The sequence below is a fragment of the Pinus tabuliformis genome, chromosome 1_2, assembly GCF_031772625.1.
Source record: "Pinus tabuliformis cultivar Carrire ecotype Pingquan chromosome 1_2, CPIR1, whole genome shotgun sequence".
NCBI lineage: Eukaryota > Viridiplantae > Streptophyta > Pinopsida > Pinales > Pinaceae > Pinus > Pinus tabuliformis.
In genome coordinates, this window is record NC_142298.1 from 1,317,274,640 (window position 1) to 1,317,296,666 (window position 22,027).

At 39.6% G+C, this 22,027-nt stretch overlaps 1 protein-coding gene across 1 annotated transcript in view; it reads left to right on the forward strand.

The window, feature by feature from the left end:
* Positions 1-22,027, forward strand: part of LOC149211073 (multisubstrate pseudouridine synthase 7-like) — a 405,145-nt gene that overhangs the window by 218,210 nt on the left and 164,908 nt on the right. Inside the window, exon 14 of the mRNA XM_089396894.1 lies at positions 12,599-12,663. Coding sequence (XP_089253020.1) covers positions 12,599-12,663 — 65 coding nt within the window. The remainder of the gene's footprint in view (positions 1-12,598; positions 12,664-22,027) is intronic.

Consider the following 22,027-nt stretch of genomic DNA (forward strand, 5'->3'; position numbering starts at 1 on the left):
CACATGCTCACCCATTTAAACAACTTCACCGAAACAGAGGGAGAGGTCCTTACGGGGAAGCCTTGACACACTTGGGCTTCTTGGCTTTGCCAGTATGAGGTGCCGTCGGGTGGTCCTGTAAAGGGTCCCGAGAACCCGAGTTAGCCTAGGTTACAAGACCGAGGGTTTATGGCCAGAACATCAAAACAATTGGACGATAGGGATAACTGCCCAGGGTCAGCGGTAGGGAGATGAAAGGGGTAAGAATCTGGGAGATGGGGAAGGGGGTCTGTTGCAGAGTCTAACCCTATCGACAAGGGGGGGGGCAGATGTGGATGGATGGTAGGAAGAGTCGAGAGGCGGAAAATCAAAGGACAGGGAAGGTGAAATGCAGGAAGTGAGAAGGTGAAGAGTGGCCAAAGAGAGAGGAGGGCAGTCAAGACCCGATGAAGCGATGGGGAGAGCAGAAAACGATATGTAGTCGTGGATTGGGATCTGAATGGACAGGTGGCAATCCCGACCACGATGGAGATTTAGAGAGCGGGGGCCCAAAACTGACACTTTCGACAAACTGCTAGGATGAGATCAGATGGGCTCGTAGGGATTCGAATCCACCAAATAATCAGCAACTTCCTCTTCCATCGCTGACATACTGCAGTCAAGAACATAGCTTAGAGAGCTGACAGCGAACTGCAATCCGTCACGGAGAGGATGCCACGCTGCAGTGTTAACACAGATAGCAACAGTGGTGACTGTGTATTGGGCTCACGAATGAAACCCTAGCTGAAACCCTGCGGAGCTACAGATCGGAGTTCCATCCTCCTAGTGGAAGCTCATATTACCATTTTCCATTGTTGAATGGTGTTTATGAATGATTATGATTATTTGATGCTAATAACAATTAATGCTCTGTGAAGTTAAAAATATACTAATTCATAAGGAACATTGATTTATACCCCCCTCTCAGTGTTTCTAACTTGATAAGCCCTTGAGAGAAAATTTTTGTGGGTTCTTCCACTTCTATCTGCTTGAGAGTTGGTACAACCAAAAACTTCCCTAAACGCTCAAGATCTGATTCAAAAGATTATAGATCTCTACACACTTCAAAATATTCTGCTAGATCCAAAAGGGATTGGGCTACACAATGAAAAGGAAGATTATGGGTTTAACCAAAAACCCACTAGCGCTTCTAGATCTAGAGTGGTCCTCCAATCTGGAAAATTACACAAGATACCTTGTATAAATTAATCCAAAAATGGCATATGAAACTAAAAAATTATAGATCAAATCGTGTTAGAGCATTAAGCACAAATAAACCATAAAAATATTACCATAGAAGTGAAAGAATAACACCACAAAGCATGTGCCCCCAAAGTCTTTCTTTATTAGATAAGAAAAATCCAGTACAAAAATCTTGCAGAGCTTCGCTTAGCCAAGTACCTCGATTTTATTTACATCTTACAAATCAGAGAGAGAAGGCTCTCTTAAATAGAAAAAATTCCTCTCCAAGTGATCCCAAGCTAGGACGTCTTGATCCCAAGGAAGAAATGACTAGATTTTTCCAAAAAAATTCATAGCCCTTGATAAGCCTGCGTAGATCTCCATGAGGGATAGTCATTTGCTTGTAGGGTTGGCTGGGTGGAGTGATAAATCCATGCTGGAGTGGTTTGGACCACTCAAAAAATATTCTCCATCTTTTTCCTCGAAAATATCTCATTCAAATCAACCAACTTTGGACCATCTCTTCAAAAATTCGATTTGTTGGGACATTAACTTCTTCCTTGGACCATTGAATTTTTTCTTGGTGATTTTCGTGCTTGATTTATGGAGATTCCATCACTGTTTGACTTAACTTTATTTCTTGGGAAAGTCCACTTCATTTTTTTATTATTTTCCACTTGGAGAGAATTTTTATTTTCTTCCCATTTTTATTTTCTGGCTAATTATTTGCCAGTTTTTGTCACAAATTGGAAAAAATGGGCTTTGAGGGGTAAATACATATTTTTTTACCATTAAAGTGTGTCTAAATAGAAAGTTGAGGTGTAGAGGTCTAATTTTGAGTACTCATACCCTCTACAACTTCTATAAGCAACACTTATTACATCATATATCAAATTTACATAGAAAATTCCCGTCTAGTAGGAAATTTTGACAATTAAAAATTGACACTTAGACGCAACCAAATTCTGCGAAACTTTAGAGATGATCAAGTATGGCAATATATAGATTGACTCTAGACACTAGGACTCACCTAAGACTTTACCATCAAGCTGCAATCTAGCTTCGGGGTAAATCTAGGAGAAAAAATTAACTGATTATAAGTGTTGAAAAACACAAATAATGAGCTAAGGAAAAAAACATCTTGGAGTGAACTGACTTGTTAGTAAAGTCCTAAGCTACCTAGACCTTTTACATGACTCTTTTTCATCATACTAGAATAATTTTTACATTATCCCCATAGGGTTGCGGAATCTGGACAATAGAATGATGAGAGGAAGAAGATGAATTCTTGAGTTCTGACATGATCTGTCGATGTTGGGATGCTCTGAATTGTGCTTTGATCATGGAGTCTTTGACAAGCCTTCAAATGAAATTTGAGTGGTTAACAGGTTTGGTCCTGATAGCACTGGTGGTAAGCCCTCCAGGCTCAGCTTAGTAAAGGCTACGGTTCCTTGGCCCTCATTGAGGACATTGTTTCCAAGGATGGTTTCAGGACATCTCGACTAAACTCTAACTCATAGTGGCAATTATTAGACCCGCAATTCTTATGGCTTTGAGTTCTGGGGACTGAGCTTGCTGTAGAAAAATTGGACTAGGTTAGAGAAAGTATAGATGTTGCTTCTTAGGCACATCATCAGATGTAAGCTGAGAGTTTAGTAGCTCATCATTTATGCAAAGTTTAGTGTCCACCCCTTCTACCTCAAGGTCATTTTCCGTTGGGTTCCTTTCCTTCGGAGACTTTGACCCCTTATAGACTCTGCCATCGGGAGGGAGAGGTATCCCTACCTTGCACGTTTCTCCTTTGGGGATCTCTCTTCATATCCTCTCTCAAGTCGAGCATAAGGTTGGTTCTCATAGATGTTTCGGCTTCTCCAGTCGATTACTATCTCCCTAGAGCACCTTACCTCGTTTGAATTCTCCTTTAATGTGTTGAGCCATCTCTTGTAGATTAGACATGTATTGAATCAGGTTATCAGAGAGGATATCTATAGTTTATATATTCAGGACACTTGGATGTCGCCTTCAACAAGCTCGAGCTTGAAGATGTCCTTGTTCCTAGTGCACATTTTGGAGCTGTGGGATGGCATCTGTTGAGAATTCAATAGGGCAACGATTATGATTAATTCTGTTTACTTGATAACTACTTGTGATTCATTTTTACTTATTAGCTTTGTTCGTTATTATTATATCTGTGAAGCATCAAATAACTACCAAAACAAGAAGAACAATGACACAGTATATAGGCTGCAAGCCAGGGTCAAAACCTATCCTCTTGAGAGGAAAACCCTTAAATCTCTTCTCTTCCATAGATTCTTCAATTGATGAATTCCATGACCTTAACACTGAGACCAATACCCTCCAAGACCAAGACCATCCTCTTTGGATGATGTGCCAACTTTGATCTAGCCAAACCCATGCAAATCTCTTCCAATAACACCTTTTCAACTTCCTGCTGCAAGATTTTCGACATCCTACTGCAGATCTGAAATTTCAGCCCACCAACAACTACTGTTGCCCCACGTGGGAACTTTGATCTTCTTCTAGAGCTCTCCTCTGACCTTCGCTTGCATTTCCCTGACTTCTGGAGCTTGAGAGAGACCCTTGGTGACCTTCGCTTGACCTCTTTGCTTCCTTTTCTCCAAGATCAAACTTGAAGATGTTGAAATTTAGTACCGGAGGACAGGTGGTTCCCTAAGGCTTTGATCTTTGGCCTAGGGAAAAGTGTCCAAAAGAATTTAATTTTTCTCCTAAAGTAACTTTATAATTTTTATAAAGTTAAATCTAATTTGAAAGTGACTTTAAGTGATAAAGTTACTAAGTCTAATTTTAAAGTGACTTTATAAAGTCAATGAAAAATTAGAAAGGAAAAGTGACTTTAGAAATAAATGACTAAGTGGGTCTTTATTAAAGTGGGGTGAATTAAAAAATAGAAAGTGAGATTTAAATGAGCATTTAATCTTAGCCATTGATCTAAATCTATTTCAGCCATTGGATTTAGGGATCACCCAAAAGTCATTTAGGGTTGGGTTAAGGGAGGAAAAGGAGGAAAAAAGATCATTCATTCTTTCATGAGCAGATTGGGAGAAGGAGAGCAAGAGAGCAAGGGAGATTTCTGGACAAGGAGGAGAAAGAGGTAGCAGTTTGGCACACACACCAAGGCAGCATTTCAGCAAATCTGAACAGCATAAAGAACAAGCAGAAAAAGGCAGATTTAGTGAGCAAAACAGTGAAAAAATTATTTTTCAGCACGAATATCGAGGAGGCGATTTTCTGCACTTTTCCCGAGGGCTGTCCGTACAAGTCCGTACGGCCGTCCGTACAGTCAGTACAGTCCGTACGGTCCGTACATCCGTACGTCCGTACAGTCCGTACATCCGTACAGCTCTTCCAGCAGTTTTCAGATTGTCGTTTGGGCTGAAAACAGATAAGTTTTGCTTGCTGGAAAAATTTCTGTTTTGCTGATTTTTTGCTGAAAATATTTTCTCTGTAAAAGGCATTTTCCAGAAATAAAGAAGAGCTCTCAAACTGGTTTTCCCCAAGAGTTGTAGGGGGTTTTTCCAGGGTCAAGTTGACCAAAAATCACTGAGTTTAAATGTGTTTTAATGGCTGTTTTAATTGCTGATTTTTTATTTCTGCAATTTCCAGCACTCTGAAAAATTTCCAGAATTTGTGTTTTCAGCAATATTTATTTTTTCAGTCTGTTAAATGTATGGCTATGGGAATGGGCATTTAACTACATGGGAGAAATAAGGTGAAACTGAAAACCGGGGTGGGAAACAGAAATTTTTACATGGTATCAGAGCTTGAGTGTTGAAGGGCAGTTTGGGACAGCAAAAGAGAAAAAATACAGCTGCTGATTTTTTCACTCAGAAAATTCCAGCAAGCTGATTTTTCATAAACAGCAGGTTTATCTTTACCACAGCAGTGCTATTTTTCAGTTTTAGGACAGCAAGATGTCATTGGGATTGAGGGTGGAGGATAGGTTGGATGGGCATACAAATTACAGCGTTTGGAAGGAGAGAATGCAGAGTATCTTTGAGGAGGCAGAAGTCTAGGATATCATGGTGCATACAGCACAGCACCCTGTTGTTGTGCCTACTGATGCTACTCAGTTGGCAGCTTATAATAGAAAGAACAACAAGGGTAAGAGGCTGATTCTAGACGGAATCAAAGACCATTGCATTCCTCATGTGAGAGAAAAGAGCAATGCCCATGAGATGTGGACAGCATTGTCCAATCTCTACCAGAGTACCAATGAGAACCGGAAGATGGTCCTGAAGGAGAAGCTGAAGAACATTAAGATGGGGAATGATAGTGCAGCTGGATATCTCACAAAGATTACCAATGTGAGAGATGAGTTGGCAGCGATTGGAGAGGCCATTCCATCCACTGAGTTGGTGCGTATTGCAGTGAATGGCCTCCCCCGTTCATGGTTGAACTTTGCTGATGGGGTTTGTGCACGTGAGACCCTTCCCACATGGGAGAGGTTTTGGGATGATTGTATTCAGACAGAGATCAGGAAAGGACAGCTTGGGGCAGCCAAGCCAGTTGAGCAGGATGAGGACGTAGCACTGGTAGCAGGAGGCAAGAAAGGCAAAGGGAAGAAGCAGGCTTCCACAAGCGGTGGTGGAGGCAAAGGTAAAGGTAAACAGGGTAACTCACAAAAGGACTATTCCAAAGTGAAGTGTTGGAATTGTCAGAAGATGGGACACTATGCAGTTGTGTGTCCGGAGAAGAAGAAGAAGAAGGGGAAGAACCAGGATGTGGCAGCTTCAGCTGAGATTGAGGACTTTGCAGGTCGTTTTGACCGGGAGTTTGCGTTCACTACATGTGAGTCCTCTAGTGCAGGATCACCTGCCACACAGGTTCAGAGGGAGCATGCTTTTCCCTCGATTAGCGGAGCATCTACAGGTATCTGGTATGTGGATAGTGGGGCTTCACGTCACATGACAGGAGTCCGGGAGTACTTCTCAGAGCTTTCAGAGAGTGGCACTGATATTGAGATAGTACTCGGTGATGACAGAGTTGTTAGAGCAGTCGGGGTGGGGACAGTGACATTTCAGAGGGAGTCCAAACCTCCCTTGAAGGTGTCAGAGGTTCTTTATGTGCCAGGGATGAGGAAGAACCTCATATCCGTCTCAGCTTTGGAGGACAGAGGATATGAGGTACTGTTCAGGGAAGGACAGGTGTTGATGTATCCCAGGGGCTCTCCAGCTGATTCAGCTAGAGTGATAGGTGTACGCCATGCAAAGGTGTACAAGTTTGCATTCCAGCCCCCTTTGGCATTGAGCTGTAGTACCGACAGCAGAGCTAGCAGTTCTGAGCTATGTGAGATTTGGCACCGCAGGATGGGGCACATGTCTCATGGAGCCTTGAGGACATTGCGGGAGATCACTACAGGTGTGCCAGATTTCAGTACTGATCACCATGATACTTGCAGAGGTTGTGCGATGGGCAAGTTTGCCAAATCCCCTTTTCCCAGCAGTGACAGCAGAGCGACGGGGATACTTGATTTGATTCATTCCGATGTGAGCGGTCGGATGTCTCATGTTTCCTTGAGTGGATATGAGTACTATGTCTTATTCATTGATGATCACTCCAGGAGGACCTGGATTTATTTCTTGAAGACCAAGAGTGAGGTCTTCAAGCGGTTTCAGGAGTTCAGAGCTCTTGTGGAGACTCAGACAGGTCGAAAGATCAAGTCCCTGAGGTCGGACAATGGAGGAGAGTACACCCTTGGAGAGTTTGTTGACTATTGTGCGGAGGCAGGCATTAGGAGGGAGTTCACTGTTCCTTACAACCCCCAGCAGAACGGGGTTGCGGAGAGGAAGAACAGATCCATCATAGGGGCTGCCAAAGCCATGTTATATGATCAGGGGTTGCCATTGTTCTTGTGGGCAGAGGCCTGCAACACAGCTGTTTACTTGCAGAACAGGAGTCCGCATCGTGCCTTGGGGCACATGACTCCGGAGGAGGCTTTCTTTGGGAAGAAGCCTGATCTTGGTCATCTTCATATCCTTGGATGCATTACATACTCCTATATACCCAAGGAGGAGAGGACCAAACTAGAGCCCACCGCAGAGAAGGGTATCTTTGTGGGCTACAGTGAGACCTCAAAGGCCTTTCGGATTTACATTCCTGCACAGAGGAAAGTTGTTGTCAGACGGGATGTGAAGTTCGAGGAGGACAGGGCCTTTAGGAGGTCACGGGAGTTAGAGTATCTGGATCAGCCAGACCCTCAGCAGCAGTTGAGTCAGTCGCAGGGATCCAGTGGGCAGGGATCAGGAGGATCCGGAGGTACATCTATGAGGATGTCAGGTCCATCAGTGAGCAGTGGCTCGCCGAGCCAGAGGGGTGGTGCTCCGGGCAGCATACAGAGCAGTTCACAGAGCAGTTCACTAGGGAGTCCACTGATGGACAGTTCACACGGTACCTCAGCTTCTACAGGTTCAGGTGCAGGCAGGAGGACAGCAGACAGACAGTCAGGAGTTCAGGCTACTGATGGGGATGAGGAGGAGGAGTTTCATTCTCCTATGGGAGAAGCATGCTCAGGGAAGAGGAAGCCCAAGTGGCTTCAGGACACCTTGAGAGATGCCACATCTGTTGCTGAGCCGAAGAGGCCGGTCAGAGAGAGTAGACCACCTGAGAGATTTTGTAGCTATATGGCGATGGTTACCAGCATCCTTGACTCTGAGCCTTCTAGCTATGAGGAGGCAGCTAGCCAGCAGGTCTGGAGAGAGGCCATGCAGGAGGAGTATTCTTCTATCATGAAGAATGATGTTTGGGAGGTGGTGCCGAGGCCTGAGGGCAAATCCGTGGTTACTTCCAGATGGCTTTACAAGGTAAAGCATGCTGCAGATGGCAGCATTGAGAAATTCAAAGCAAGGTTTGTGGCTAGAGGGTTCTCACAGGTAGAGGGAGTTGATTATGAGGAGACCTTCGCTCCCGTGGCTCGATATACTTCGATCCGCTCCATTATATCGATAGCAGCAGAGATGGGTTGGAAGATCCACCAGATGGATGTGAAGACCGCATTTCTCAATGGCTTCATACAGGAGGAGGTGTACATTGAGCAGCCACAGGGCTTTGAGGTGCATGGGAAGGAGTCCCATGTGTGCAGATTGAAGAAGGCCCTTTATGGCCTGAAGCAAGCTCCCAGAGCTTGGTACTCCAGGATAGATGCATACTTGCAAGGGATGGGTTTCACAAAGAGTGAGGCAGATCCGAACCTTTACTTTATTGTGATTGGTGAGGAGCCTCTCATTCTGGTGCTGTATGTGGATGACTTGATCATTACAGGTGCAGAGAGACTCATAGAGCACTGCAAGAGAGATCTTGCGGCGGAGTTTGAGATGAAGGACATCTGCTTGATGCATTACTTTTTGGGTTTGGAGGTGTGGCAGGAGGAGGGGCATTTCTTCCTGGGGCAGGGGAAGTATATTGTGGACATCCTTAGCAGATTCCACATGGAGGATTGTAGACCCATGTCGACACCGATGATCACCAACTGGAAGAAGCTTCATGCTTCGGATTCCGAGTTGGTGGATCCCACATTGTACAGGCAGCTGATTGGTTCCTTGATGTATTTGGTCAACACCAGACCAGATATCTGTTTTGCAGTCAACACGATGAGTCAGTTTATGTGTGAGCCTAGGAAGGTTCACTGGGTGGCTGCAAAACACATTTTGCGGTACTTGCAGGGGACAGTGGATTATGGTCTGGACTACAGGCAGGGAGATGGAGTGAGATTGGCAGGATACACTGATTCTGATTGGGCAGGTTGTGCTTCTGATAGGAAGAGCACTTCAGGGTGTTGTTTTGGGTTGGGTTTAGCAGTAGTGTCATGGTTCAGCCGGAAGCAGCAGTCAGTAGCACTGAGTTCAGCGGAAGCAGAGTATATGGCAGCCAGTCTAGCTAGTTGTGAGGCCATCTGGCTTCGCAAGATGTTGTTTGGCTTAGTTGGTCAGCCGTTGAGACCTTCAGTGATTTACTGTGATAATCAGAGTTGCATTAAACTCACGGAGAATCCAGTATTTCATGACAGGTCAAAGCATATCGGGATCAGATATCATTTCATCAGAGACTATGTTCAGAAGGGAGCTGTGAAGCTTGAGTATATTTCCACTGATGAGCAGGTTGCAGATATTCTTACCAAACCCTTACCACGGGGCAAGCATGTCTACTTCAGAGACAAGATGGGTGTGGTGAGGAACACCTTCCTCGGTAAGAGGGAGTGTTGAAATTTAGTACCGGAGGACAGGTGGTTCCCTAAGGCTTTGATCTTTGGCCTAGGGAAAAGTGTCCAAAAGAATTTAATTTTTCTCCTAAAGTAACTTTATAATTTTTATAAAGTTAAATCTAATTTGAAAGTGACTTTAAGTGATAAAGTTACTAAGTCTAATTTTAAAGTGACTTTATAAAGTCAATGAAAAATTAGAAAGGAAAAGTGACTTTAGAAATAAATGACTAAGTGGGTCTTTATTAAAGTGGGGTGAATTAAAAAATAGAAAGTGAGATTTAAATGAGCATTTAATCTCAGCCATTGATCTAAATCTATTTCAGCCATTGGATTTAGGGATCACCCAAAAGTCATTTAGGGTTGGGTTAAGGGAGGAAAAGGAGGAAAAAGATCATTCATTCTTTCATGAGCAGATTGGGAGAAGGAGAGCAAGAGAGCAAGGGAGATTTCTGGACAAGGAGGAGAAAGAGGCAGCAGTTTGGCACACACACCAAGGCAGCATTTCAGCAAATCTGAACAGCATAAAGAACAAGCAGAAAAAGGCAGATTTAGTGAGCAAAACAGTGAAAAAATTATTTTTCAGCACGAATATCAAGGAGGCGATTTTCTGCACTTTTCCCGAGGGCTGTCCGTACAAGTCCGTACGGCCGTCCGTACAGTCCGTACGGTCCGTACATCCGTACGTCCGTACAGTCCGTACATCCGTACGGTCCGTACAGCTCTTCCAGCAGTTTTCAGATTGTCGTTTGGGCTGAAAACAGATAAGTTTTGCTTGCTGGAAAAATTTCTGTTTTGCTGATTTTTTGCTGAAAATATTTTCTCTGTAAAAGGCATTTTCCAGAAATAAAGAAGAGCTCTCAAACTGGTTTTCCCCAAGAGTTGTAGGGGGTTTTTCCAGGGTCAAGTTGACCAAAAATCACTGAGTTTAAATGTGTTTTAATGGCTGTTTTAATTGCTGATTTTTTATTTCTGCAATTTCCAGCACTCTGAAAAATTTCCAGAATTTGTGTTTTCAGCAATATTTATTTTTTCAGTCTGTTAAATGTATGGCTATGGGAATGGGCATTTAACTACATGGGAGAAATAAGGTGAAACTGAAAACCGGGGTGGGAAACAGAAATTTTTACAGAAGATGGATGTAACAAACTAAATTTATATAAAAATAAACACAAATAATGTAAAAAAACAACAAATAAGATTAATGATTAATTAGTTAGCAATTAATGAAACCCATGCTCCAAAAATAATAATAATAATTTTTTTTCATTTTATAATTTACAAGAATCAAAAATATATTTCATACTCATGAAGGCTGAACCTAGTTACATATTTTTCAACAACATCTTCGTTCGACCCCCTCATATGCATAGGCATTAGATGCATTCGCTCAGTATCCATTTGGGATAACTTTGGGTTGGCTGCCGTCGACTCCAGATACAGACAAATCACCATATACCACGATTTGATAGGGTTAGTTAGGTGTGCCACCTTCAAGAGCCAGAGATGAAGATGCACATTATTTTGTGGTGTCTCCTATACTATGAGTTCAAAGGATGCTATCGCTACCTGTATAGGGATTTATTGGGCACTAGGAACTAAGGTATTTATCCTTCTTGATCAAGGAGATCTTCTGCGAGAAATCTTAGGTTTTGCATGCCATGCCCCATGCTAGGATGAATAGACTAATCAATGCATACTTGTTGATTTGTCAAATCATAGCAATTAACGATTGACAAAGCTCCAAAGTGCATTGGGCAGTAGAATGGTGAGACCTCAGGTTTCTTCTCAACCTCCCCCTCTGGGTGGCCAATTGATATTATTGAGACTAGTTTGGTAGTACAGGTTTGTACATCAAGCCACAAGTTCTGAAAGCATTAGGGAGATCAACTCGAAATGGACTCAAAGTAGAACACTGCCTACCCATTAGACTACCTCCCAAACCCAAAGGAGCGGGTAGAGATCCATTCGGAGAATCCTTCTTTCAACCTTGGATGCTAGGAGTATCCCTTACTCGTACATTTCCCCCACGATCATATTGCCAAACCCCCGATGGTTCAAAAGGACTTTGATAGTGAGCCAGTGCTGTGTTCACCTCCCTCGTCCTTGGTCATCACACTCAGTAGACATTGACATCATCAGCCTCATCATCCAATCTCTTTCTCTCACTCTCTCTTTCTTGATAGGTTCTTGAGTTGTCCAGACTCACAATGTTTTGTATCACTGTACTTTTGTTATGTTTTTCTACATATGTTCTGATGTTGTGTAGGTTTCTTTCTTATATGTTTTTTGACATTTCGAGGAGTTGCATTTGCACTCCCACATTGTTTTCATACTGCTTGTACCCTTCAGTCCGATTGACCTACTTTTGTGGTCATTTGTCAAACATTAATATAATTGTCTCTCTAGTGCACTTGTTTTTTCGGTTGACTCTCTCTCCAGTGTTGCACTCTTGGTGAATTTCTCCTCAAGTGTCATGCTGACCCAGTGCTGGTTTGTTCTTATCTTTGTTGCAGAATTTGGGTTTTTGATAGTTCTGACTGATTCTCTTGCTATTTCTCGTGAATCTCAAGATGTGTCTTGTTTTGTCAGGGAATTACTACATCAATATTAGCCGACATTTTATCTTGTTAGGATATAGAAAGATTAGAGACTGTTTTTTTGAGGCTCAATGCCTTTTCTTGAATGGGGCAATATTTATTATAGCTGAAAATCAATATTATAATGGGATGCCTTTGTGTACCAGATAATGTGAAAATCAGGTAATAAACTTGAATGAAATGTGTGTTTAATTGCATAGAATTTGTGGATTTATAGACATGCACTTTATGTATTTGAAATTGGTGTTCGCTGCATATACTCAGGTCTGTACTTTACCATCTTTTAGTTCTAAATATATAAACCAATGAATAATCAGGATGGAACATACTACATGTAATAATCTCTAGTTTTAACCTTTCTATGCCAGCAACATACAATCTACCCGCTTAAAGAGAAAGAACATGGATGATTGTGATAATATCATCAAAACTGCTTTTAAATTACTGTGTTGACCTGTCATTGCATTAATAACTTAATGATAAAAATGAAAGCTGAAACCAGGTTATGTTTTTCATAACCATAGCCTATGTGGTGTATTACACAAGTATTTGGCCTTTGCAGGTATGTGCATAGCTATCAAAGTTATCTGTGGAACCATGCAGCCAGTGCAAGGGTCGAAAAATATGGCAAGTTTCAGAACTTTTTTTGACTTTGCATACAGATAAGGTAGTTGCATGGTGTTAAAGTTTAAATCCTTCACATGAAGATTTAAGTATTGTTGGTTGCGTCTGCCTTTTATGTTAAGACATGTTCACTTGAATAAATTCATAACAGCTATTGATTTTAATACCTTTTGGTTTTTCTAAATCACATTAATATATAAGGGTGATAAGTACCATTGTATTGGAAATTTATTATCAGTTGTTTAGGTACTTCAGTGAAAGTGTTATCAACTTATCAGTGTTTAGTATAATGTTTTCTAAAATATCACTTAATGAGTTTGAATTCAACAAAGATATCTCAATAGAGTAGATGTAACTATGTCTAACATAAGAGGGATAGATGACTGAAATCCATAAAGGGCGAAATATATATAAAAAATTAATACTTTTTTCTTTTTCCAGGTTACAATGTTTGAGGAAAACGCCTGAGTATTTCCCCTCATTTCGAGAATGGTACCTAGGGTAAACCTTAGAATCTTCAGGGCACAATGCTGATCAACAACAAGGCTAGAAGACATTACAACAATATAGTCGTTAAGATCTCATCATGTCACTTGCATAATTGAACCTAGGTGGGCAGGATAACAATCATTTCTTCCATGCACCTGAGCTAAACCCAATTGACATAAAATAATGAATAAGATATGATTGAATGATATGACTTACAGTGACCTTCTTGACTGTATTTACACACTTTAACTACTTACATTGGTGGATAGGCACGCCCTTTAGTTAGGTCATGTCCCTTAGTTAGGATGTAACACTTCATTTATTATTATTTCATTTATTTATTTGATGTTATACATTGCCTTCCTCTAAAAAATGCTTTTTCTTCAAAGCATATTTATGGAAATACTTTATCTTTTGTTTTGGCTTTAGTGCATAATCATGATTCTCTGTTGTTTGAAGCTGTGACGGTTGATGGTGTGTTATGAATAAAATATATATAAAAATAATATAAATGTAAATAATAATGATTAATTAGTGATTGATATAGAAGAGGCATGTCTTTAAGGACATGACTATTCATGAAGGGGCACCGGCCTAGGTATATAAGTGGGCCCTCATTTGTAACAATCTCATATCAATTCTTTTATACAATATTCAATATATATGTTTTTTATCTTCAATGGATGTGCTCGTATACCTAGTGTTCTGAAGATTATTGTGAAGTACGAACTTTGTTTGTTACATTGGTATCAGAGTTGTTCGATCCTTTGGCCACTCAACTGCTGCACAAACCCAGTCCGATCCGACCTTCGACCATCAAACTTTTGTCAACTTTGTTGACATCACGATTGAAGTGTCTCACCACATAGAGTTTGGATCGTCAGGCCTTTGGCCATTATAAAATAAAAGGAAAAAAAAGAAAGGAAAAAATAACATATATATATATATATATATTAAAAAAAAAGATTGTTGAAAGAAAAAAAAATAAAAAAGGAGTCAAAGTTTAAAAAAGAAAGAAAGAAAGAGGCGACCAATTGTGGTGCTGCCCCATCCTCATTGACCAACCGCACACCGCAGGCCACCGTTGTCCTTGTTGAACACCCCTAGCCACAAAAGTTGCCGCCACAACCTTCGATGGGCCGACAACCTGCGCATAGCCTCCAATGCATCATTCCATATGTTAGTTTGTCTGGGCATTTTCCTCGCTCCCACAAGCTATTACCACCATCGCAGCCGTAGTCACTCCCAAACAGGCCGCCGCCACCACCGCATTTCTCTACCACTACCATTTTGGCCTAACACTGTACATTTAAAATTGTTGCAGAGTCGAACACTCACATCCACACAATCGTCGTCAAAAATTTGTCCGTTGCCACATCGCTATACTTCGTCGCCATACTTTGCGCAAATCTGTACTCATCTGACAAATTAATTGAAGGGATACGTTTGAATAAATGGATTCACTATGCTTGTGGCTATTCAAAGTTCAAACCATACCCGACGACTTTCTATGCTCTAGAGAAATTGCGATTATTGTTCCAACTAATTAGGCTCAAGAGAGATTTAAATGAATAAAAGGTCACTCACATAATGTTGTGACCACACAAAAGCATATTGAAACGGTGCCAACGATGCTAATTTGCAATCATAAGTCACAACCAGATTCTTAATTGATTAAATTAAAGGTTTTATACAATTTGAACTCAATTAATAAAAGTTCATTTTGAAAACACAAAACAAAAACCTTAAAAAAAATTAAAAACAAGTATTCTCACTTGAATATTTTACAAAAGGAATATATTAAGGGGAAAATTATTTAAGGATTTTATAGTGCATAGTTATATATGAGTGAAGAAGTATTTAAGGGATTTATAGTTGATAGTTAAAAAAAAAAGAAAAAGTTCCAAAGGGATAAGTAAGGCTTTATATATATATATATATATATATGTATGTATGTATGCATGTATGTATGTATATGTATACCAAGTTATATATAATAAGAGGGATTATTTTTAAAACCTAAAGTAAGGAAAATATACTTCAAGGAAGTCAAGGAAGGACAAAAGATGAGTTCCGTAAATAAGTCTACATTTTGGATTGTTACCTCTCAGACTAGCAGGGGACCTAGGAGGGGATCCTATAGAGTGACTATTAGATCAAGGGCAACAATGGAACGATAGCCCATTGTCACCTCAGCTAAAGCTCCCTGCTATTTATTTGAACTTCCTTAAATGTTTTAATGGTAGTTTCTTGATTTCTTTCAGGCATTGTTATTGTCGAATTGATCACAGAATCCTCATTTGGAGTGTGCATCGTTTGAACGACAACCTCTGAGTATGTCCTTACTTCAGTAAGATTTGGATTTGCCTGAACTACGAGATTAGTGGTATCGATGTTTTTTTCTTCAGCTTTGATTGGTACGTCTGGAGATTTTGATGCTTCCTTTGCGACAAGTTCTTCGAACCTATTCGTCAATGATTTCTTATTGTCCTTAAGTTTTTTAATATGTTTGAGTAGATTTTGGTTATGATTTTTGAGATGTAAGCATTCCTCTTTTTCTGAGTCAGCTTTATTTTGGCCTTCAAGCTTCTCGTCTTGAGTTGTGATATTGATTGGATTAGTATTAGTTCCCTTATCTTCAACCTGGACGTTACATCTGGAGATTTCAATACTTCTTGAGCAAGTTGCTTTAACTTGTCTTTTAATGACTTCTTGTCATTCTTAAGCTTTTTAATTTGGGTTAGTATTTTTTTACTATGATTCTTAAGTCACAAGACTTCTTCATTTCTATCAACAATGATTTTGTCAATTTCATTTTGCATATTTTGTAATACTTTTTTATCTTCTTGAAATATTACTTTTGAAATGTCTTGAATGTTTTCTAGTGTTACTGAATTTGGCTGCACGGTAACATCTTGTAGTGTTATTTTTTTTTTTTTGTAAGAAAATGTCAAAAACTTCTTTTTTTGTATTCAGGATGAAGGAACCTCGGGTTTCCATCCAGGGTGAACCTAAAATAATGTCACCCTGATCACTCCATAGGGTTTGAACTGAGAATTGCGATACAAATGTATAATCCTCAATGTTTAACTGTAAATTGGTTATGTCATATTTTTTGTTGCCAAAACAATCTAATTTTTCGATTATATTTGACCCTGGAATGACTAACTAGTTTGCGATTTTATGCGTTATATAATTTTTACCTTCGACAGGGGAGATGGCAATAGTGACATCTTTCCCCGCAATAGACCTTATAATTTTAAATAGCACTGAAGCATAATTACGTGAAGTTTCTAAAAATCTTTTGGCCTTCATTTTTGATCTAGACTCCGTTTTTCTCGACCTTAGGTTTTTTTATTTTATTTTATATATATATATATATATTTATAATTCAATTAATTATATCCATAATTAATTAAATTAATTAATATTGTAATTATATAACTATATGATCTAAGTCACATGACACGAGGACATGAGACACGGAGGACATGTTAGACCCCTGTACTACTAGTGTAACCCCTTATTTTTATTAGTACAACCCTCTTATTATATTTTTGTACCCATGTAGTCCCCATATTGTTATTATTGTGCCCCATAGAAGTCCACTATTGTTATTATTGTGTCCTTACATTATTATTGTTATGTCGGCTCTGATTATATTATAACCCCATAGACTCCTATATATGGAAAGGAGGTCTTGTCATTTGTGTCATCGAAGAATTGTTCATTTGTGTAATGTAAAGGAGGTTGCCCCCTCGAAGAGGCTTATTTTTAAGGCATTCATCTATTTTTTCTATCTTTTTGTGAGCTGGTTTCATAACATTTGGTATCAGAGCTTTGGATTCTAGGGTTTCGTTGCTCCAAATAGGCCATCGTGGCATTTTTGCTATAACTTATTTTCTACGACGTTTCAGAAGTGGAAAAAACCCATTTGAGACGAACTCGCATTGAACCTCGAGTCCAAATTTCAGAGCTTGCATCGCTATATTTTCGGAGATATGATCTGCGGAAGTTAGGGTTTTTGCAAGATCCAGAATTTCAACTAAAATAGGTCATTATGGGATTTTGGCTATAACTGTTTTGCTATGAAGTTTCAAAAAGTTTCAAAAGGTAAACCAAATGGCAAAAACCCATTTGAGAAGCAATCGGTTTGAACCTTGGCTCCAAATTTCAGATCCTGTCTCGCTATAGTTTCAGGGATATAGTCTGAGGAAGTTAGGGTTTTTGTAAACCCCCGAATTACATTCCAAATAGGTCACCTTGGAAAAATTGTCATAACTGTCTCTCTGAGCATCAAATTGAAATTTCATAAGAAGTTACAGAAAGAGAACGAACTGTAGTTTCTTGTGTATAGTTTTCAGATTCAAAGGTCAAAATAGTGACACGTGGCACTTCATACAAGTTCGATCTTCTGAAAAGGTATATAATTAGGTCATCTTGGGAGATTGTGCATAACTCTTTCTTGGAGAATCCAATATTGATCAGACTGGTGGCATTGGAAAGAGGATGCAAAGGGCTATTGTAGGTCGCAATTTTAAAACTGGAAGCGCTGAAATTACAGAGTTATAGTTGTTTCAAGATCGAGCTCCTAAAATCAAGAAAAGGCAATATGAAGAAGTTTGATGGCAAGGATCCGGTAAATTGGATACTACAGGTGGAGCAATATTTTGATCTACATGAGGTGCAACTATTACAAAAGGTACGTATTGCATCTTCATATTTAGAGCCGGATCAATTTTTATGTTATAAAGGGCTTTGTTCTCGTAAACCACTTGTTACGTGGTCAATTTTCACAGAGGAAATGATAGCACATTATGAGGATACAAAGAGAAACACCTTCTTTAGCCAATTGATAAATCTCAAACAAAAGTGTTCAATGGCAGAGCACATTGAGGACTTTCAAAAATTGAATATAAGGGTAAATGATATTCCAGAGAAGCAAAGGATTGATGTCTTCATAGGTACTTTAAAGGATAACATTCAACATGAGGTTCGTCTTTGGGAGCCTGATTCATTGGAGAAGGCATTCAGGTGGGCAAGAAATATTGAAAGCGAAATTATGGAAACAAGGAACCTCACCTCTCACGACTATAATTATGGAAGTGTTTCTTCTCCTAGCCTTCCACAACCTACAAGGTTTACACCACAACAATTGGAAGAAAAAAGAGAAAAAGGGCTTTGTTACAATTGTGATAGCAAATGCACTAAAGGTCATAAGTGTGCTGAGAAGAAATTATTTTACATAGAGTATGAAGAGGAGGAAGAAAAGGATCAAGAAACATCAAAAGAAGAGGATATATGCCAGGACCCAACCCCAGAGAAAGAAGAAATGAATCCGACCATATCTTGTAAAGCATTGGCAAGAATTACCACTCCTCAAACTCTCAAGATAGAAGGACATATCAAGAAGAAAAAGGTTCAAGAAGTGAAAGATCACATCAAGAAAGAAGAAATGAATCCAACCATATCTTGTAATGCATTGGCCGAAATTACCACTCCTCAAACTATCCAGATAGAAGGACATATCAAGAAAAAAAATGTTCAAGAAGTAAAAGATCACATCGAGCATCAAGAAATGAATTCGACCATATCTTGTAAAGCATTGGAAGAAATTACCACTCAAACTCTCAAGATAGAAGAACATATCAAGAAGAAAAAGGTTCAAGCAGTGAAAGGTCACATCAAGCATCAACAACAAGTTCTCCAACTTTTAAAGGATAACACCACTTTGGTGCAGAATCGAATGAAACAACAAGTAGATCAACATCACAATAAAAAAAGTTTTGATGTAGGTGATTGGGTATTTTTACGGCTACATCTCAAGCAAGCTATTTATGAGAAGGAAATGTTCACAATACTACATGCACTTAAGAAATGGCGACCTTACCCAATGGGAAGACACTTCAAGGTAAAAAGGGATCATGAGAGTCTTAAATACTTTTTAGAACAAATATTATCTTTAGAAGAATAGAAAAAATAGTTCACAAATATGTTGGGTTATGACTTTGACATCATCTACAGAAAAGGGAAGAAAATTTTTGTTGCAGATGCACTCTCAAGAAAGGATGAGGCTGTGAAAGCATTGTTTTGTGCTATTTCTATTATCCAACCAGATTGGATAAACGAAGCAAGGGATGAATGGAAGAAGGACAAAGAACTGTGGTCACTCATTCAAAAGTTGCAGAATATCCCAATTCAAACAATATTGCCAAAACTTGAAGAGGAAGGAAAAATGATATTGGAAATTAGAGCAGTCACAGAAACAAGAACCCGACAGCTACAAAATCGATCAACTTTAGAGTATCTCATCAAGTGGAAGAACTTACCCATTGAAGATTCCACATGGGAGGACAATAATTTTATACAGAAGCATCAAGAACTACTCAAGCGTTGAGGACAACACTTTTTGAAGGAGAGGGGCATGTTAGGCTCCTATACTACTAGTGTAACTCCTTATTGTTATTAGTACAACCCCCTTATTCTATTTTTGTACCCATGTAGTCCCCATATTGTTATTATTGTGCCCCATAGAAACCCACTATTGTTATTATTGTGCCCTTACATTATTATTGTTATGTCGGCTCTGATTATATTATGACCCCTTAGACTCTTATATATAGAAAGGAGGTCTTGTCATTTGTATCATCCAAGAATTGTTCATTTGTGTAATGTAAAGGAGGTTGCCCTCTTGAAGAGGATTATTTCTAAGGTGTTCATGTATCTTTGCTATCTTTTTGTGAGCTGGTTTCATAACAGGACACGTAAATATGAGTATTTGACATGAGACAAAGCGTCCTCGGAAACAGGACATGAGGGACACGTTATATATATATATATATATATATATATATATATATATATATACACACTGAAATATAGTTCTTGATCCATATTAAATTGCAACTTATCTAATCAAATTAAAATATAATTACTTCATTTAAAAAAAATAAATAGAATCAGAATGTGATATGCTTGGGCTTGAATGTTCAATGTTCATTTTTCATGTACAAGCACATAAGAAACTACTAACTATAAATTTAGAACTTAGATATTAAAACCGTAAAATGCAAATTTTCCATTAAGTCATCAAAATCAAAATGTATTATATAGATACTGACCCCTGAGTCCTGAGAGAATGACACTGGAAAATACAAAAGAGTAGATACAAAATAAGTAGGAATATCATAGCTCGACACTTTCGTCAATGGCATTGGTCATGACTCACTAGCCACTAGACTAGCCACTAGCCAGTGAGCCACGAGTCCACGACTCATCACTCTATCAATAGTCCATGTCCTCCTCCATGTCATAATCACCATCATTGCCATTGCCATCTGACTCTACTCCATGGTTCTCCTCTATGCCCAATCCAAGATTTGTTACTGCATTTGTTGGTGTGAAGGATGATCCCTCAAGATACTCTGACTCATCATCAAAAGTCACTGGCTCTAGCACTGGGTCATTAAGATCCATGTTGACTAATGCCAACTCAACACTGTCGTCCAAGCCCATATCATCAGGAAACACATCCCACGTCTTTGTCTTTCCCTCTAACCACTCCTGCCTTTGCCTATAAATAAGACGAAGGTTGGTGTGCACATACACCATTGTCTCCGCCCTGGATTGCTCAAGTTTGCTCTTTTTGAAACTATATAGATTCCCATAAGTGCTCCAATTCTTCTCACAACAAGATGAAGTAACTTGAGAGAGGACCCTTAAGGCTAATTGTTGTATAATAGGGCATGCTGCCCCATGAGTTGCCTAGCAAGCGTACGCATCTTTGGTCCCCCTATCTCCATGTACATCATACCCCCCAAATCTCCTAGTGCCAGTGGAGTACTCTACAAAACCTTCCTCCACCTCAAGAAAAGATGCTCTATCCTGAAATATCCTTCTGAATGCTATCTTCCTCCCCTGTGAAATCTCTCCATCCATGTGAGGGGGGTATTTGTGTGAGGTCGCATCACGGAGCCACTCTTGACTGTAGTACTTGGGATTCAAAGAGTGAGCTAAGCCATGCAAAGGTGTGCAATTCTTATCCTAACTAGAGATAAGAATATCCTGTATGGTGGACCATAGGCTCTCTGTTGATGTCTCATATCTAGGGCATTCATTCTCCATAACAATAGTCTTCACAGACTCAATCATGGAATCCCAACCTTCATAAACCTCTCCTAAGATGGGTTGGTCCATGTCAACAAACCACAAGAAAGAAATGATAGGGTTCATGATCTTTATCGTAAGATTCACCCTCTGCCACCAACCATCATCTAACACTGTGTCCTTTACCTTTCTTCAAGCAGTTTGATCCGTCTTTCTCCAAAAAGACCAAAGATCTGAAATAACCATGGCCCAAGAGCGACCTTCACTTTCTTCAACCTCTTAAGCATGATGAATGAGGAAGTAAACCGAGTATCTGCAATCTTCAACAATGATAATTGTGTGTACTCTTTATATATTGTGAGGGCATTGGTATGGTTTTGTACAAAATTTCGGATATGGCATGCATCCTCAATAAGATTGCCAATCCATGTCACATCTGAAGCAATAGATTTAAGCGCTAAATTCAAAGAATGAACAATGCATGGTGTCCAAAATACTTGTGGATATTTAGTTTCCACAATCAAGCCAACAACTTTGCAAACAGGTGCATTATCTATGATGATTTGCACACAACTTTCAATGCCTACATCTTCAATAACTTTAATAAACAACTCACCCATATATTGTGCATCCTTGTATTGTCCAAGAGCATCAACTGCTTTCAAGAAGACCAGTCCATTTTGGGAATATACCATGAAATTGATGAGAATGGCATGTTGTATCTGTCCATCTATCAGAAACAATACTAACACCAAATGAGATCCATGATGAT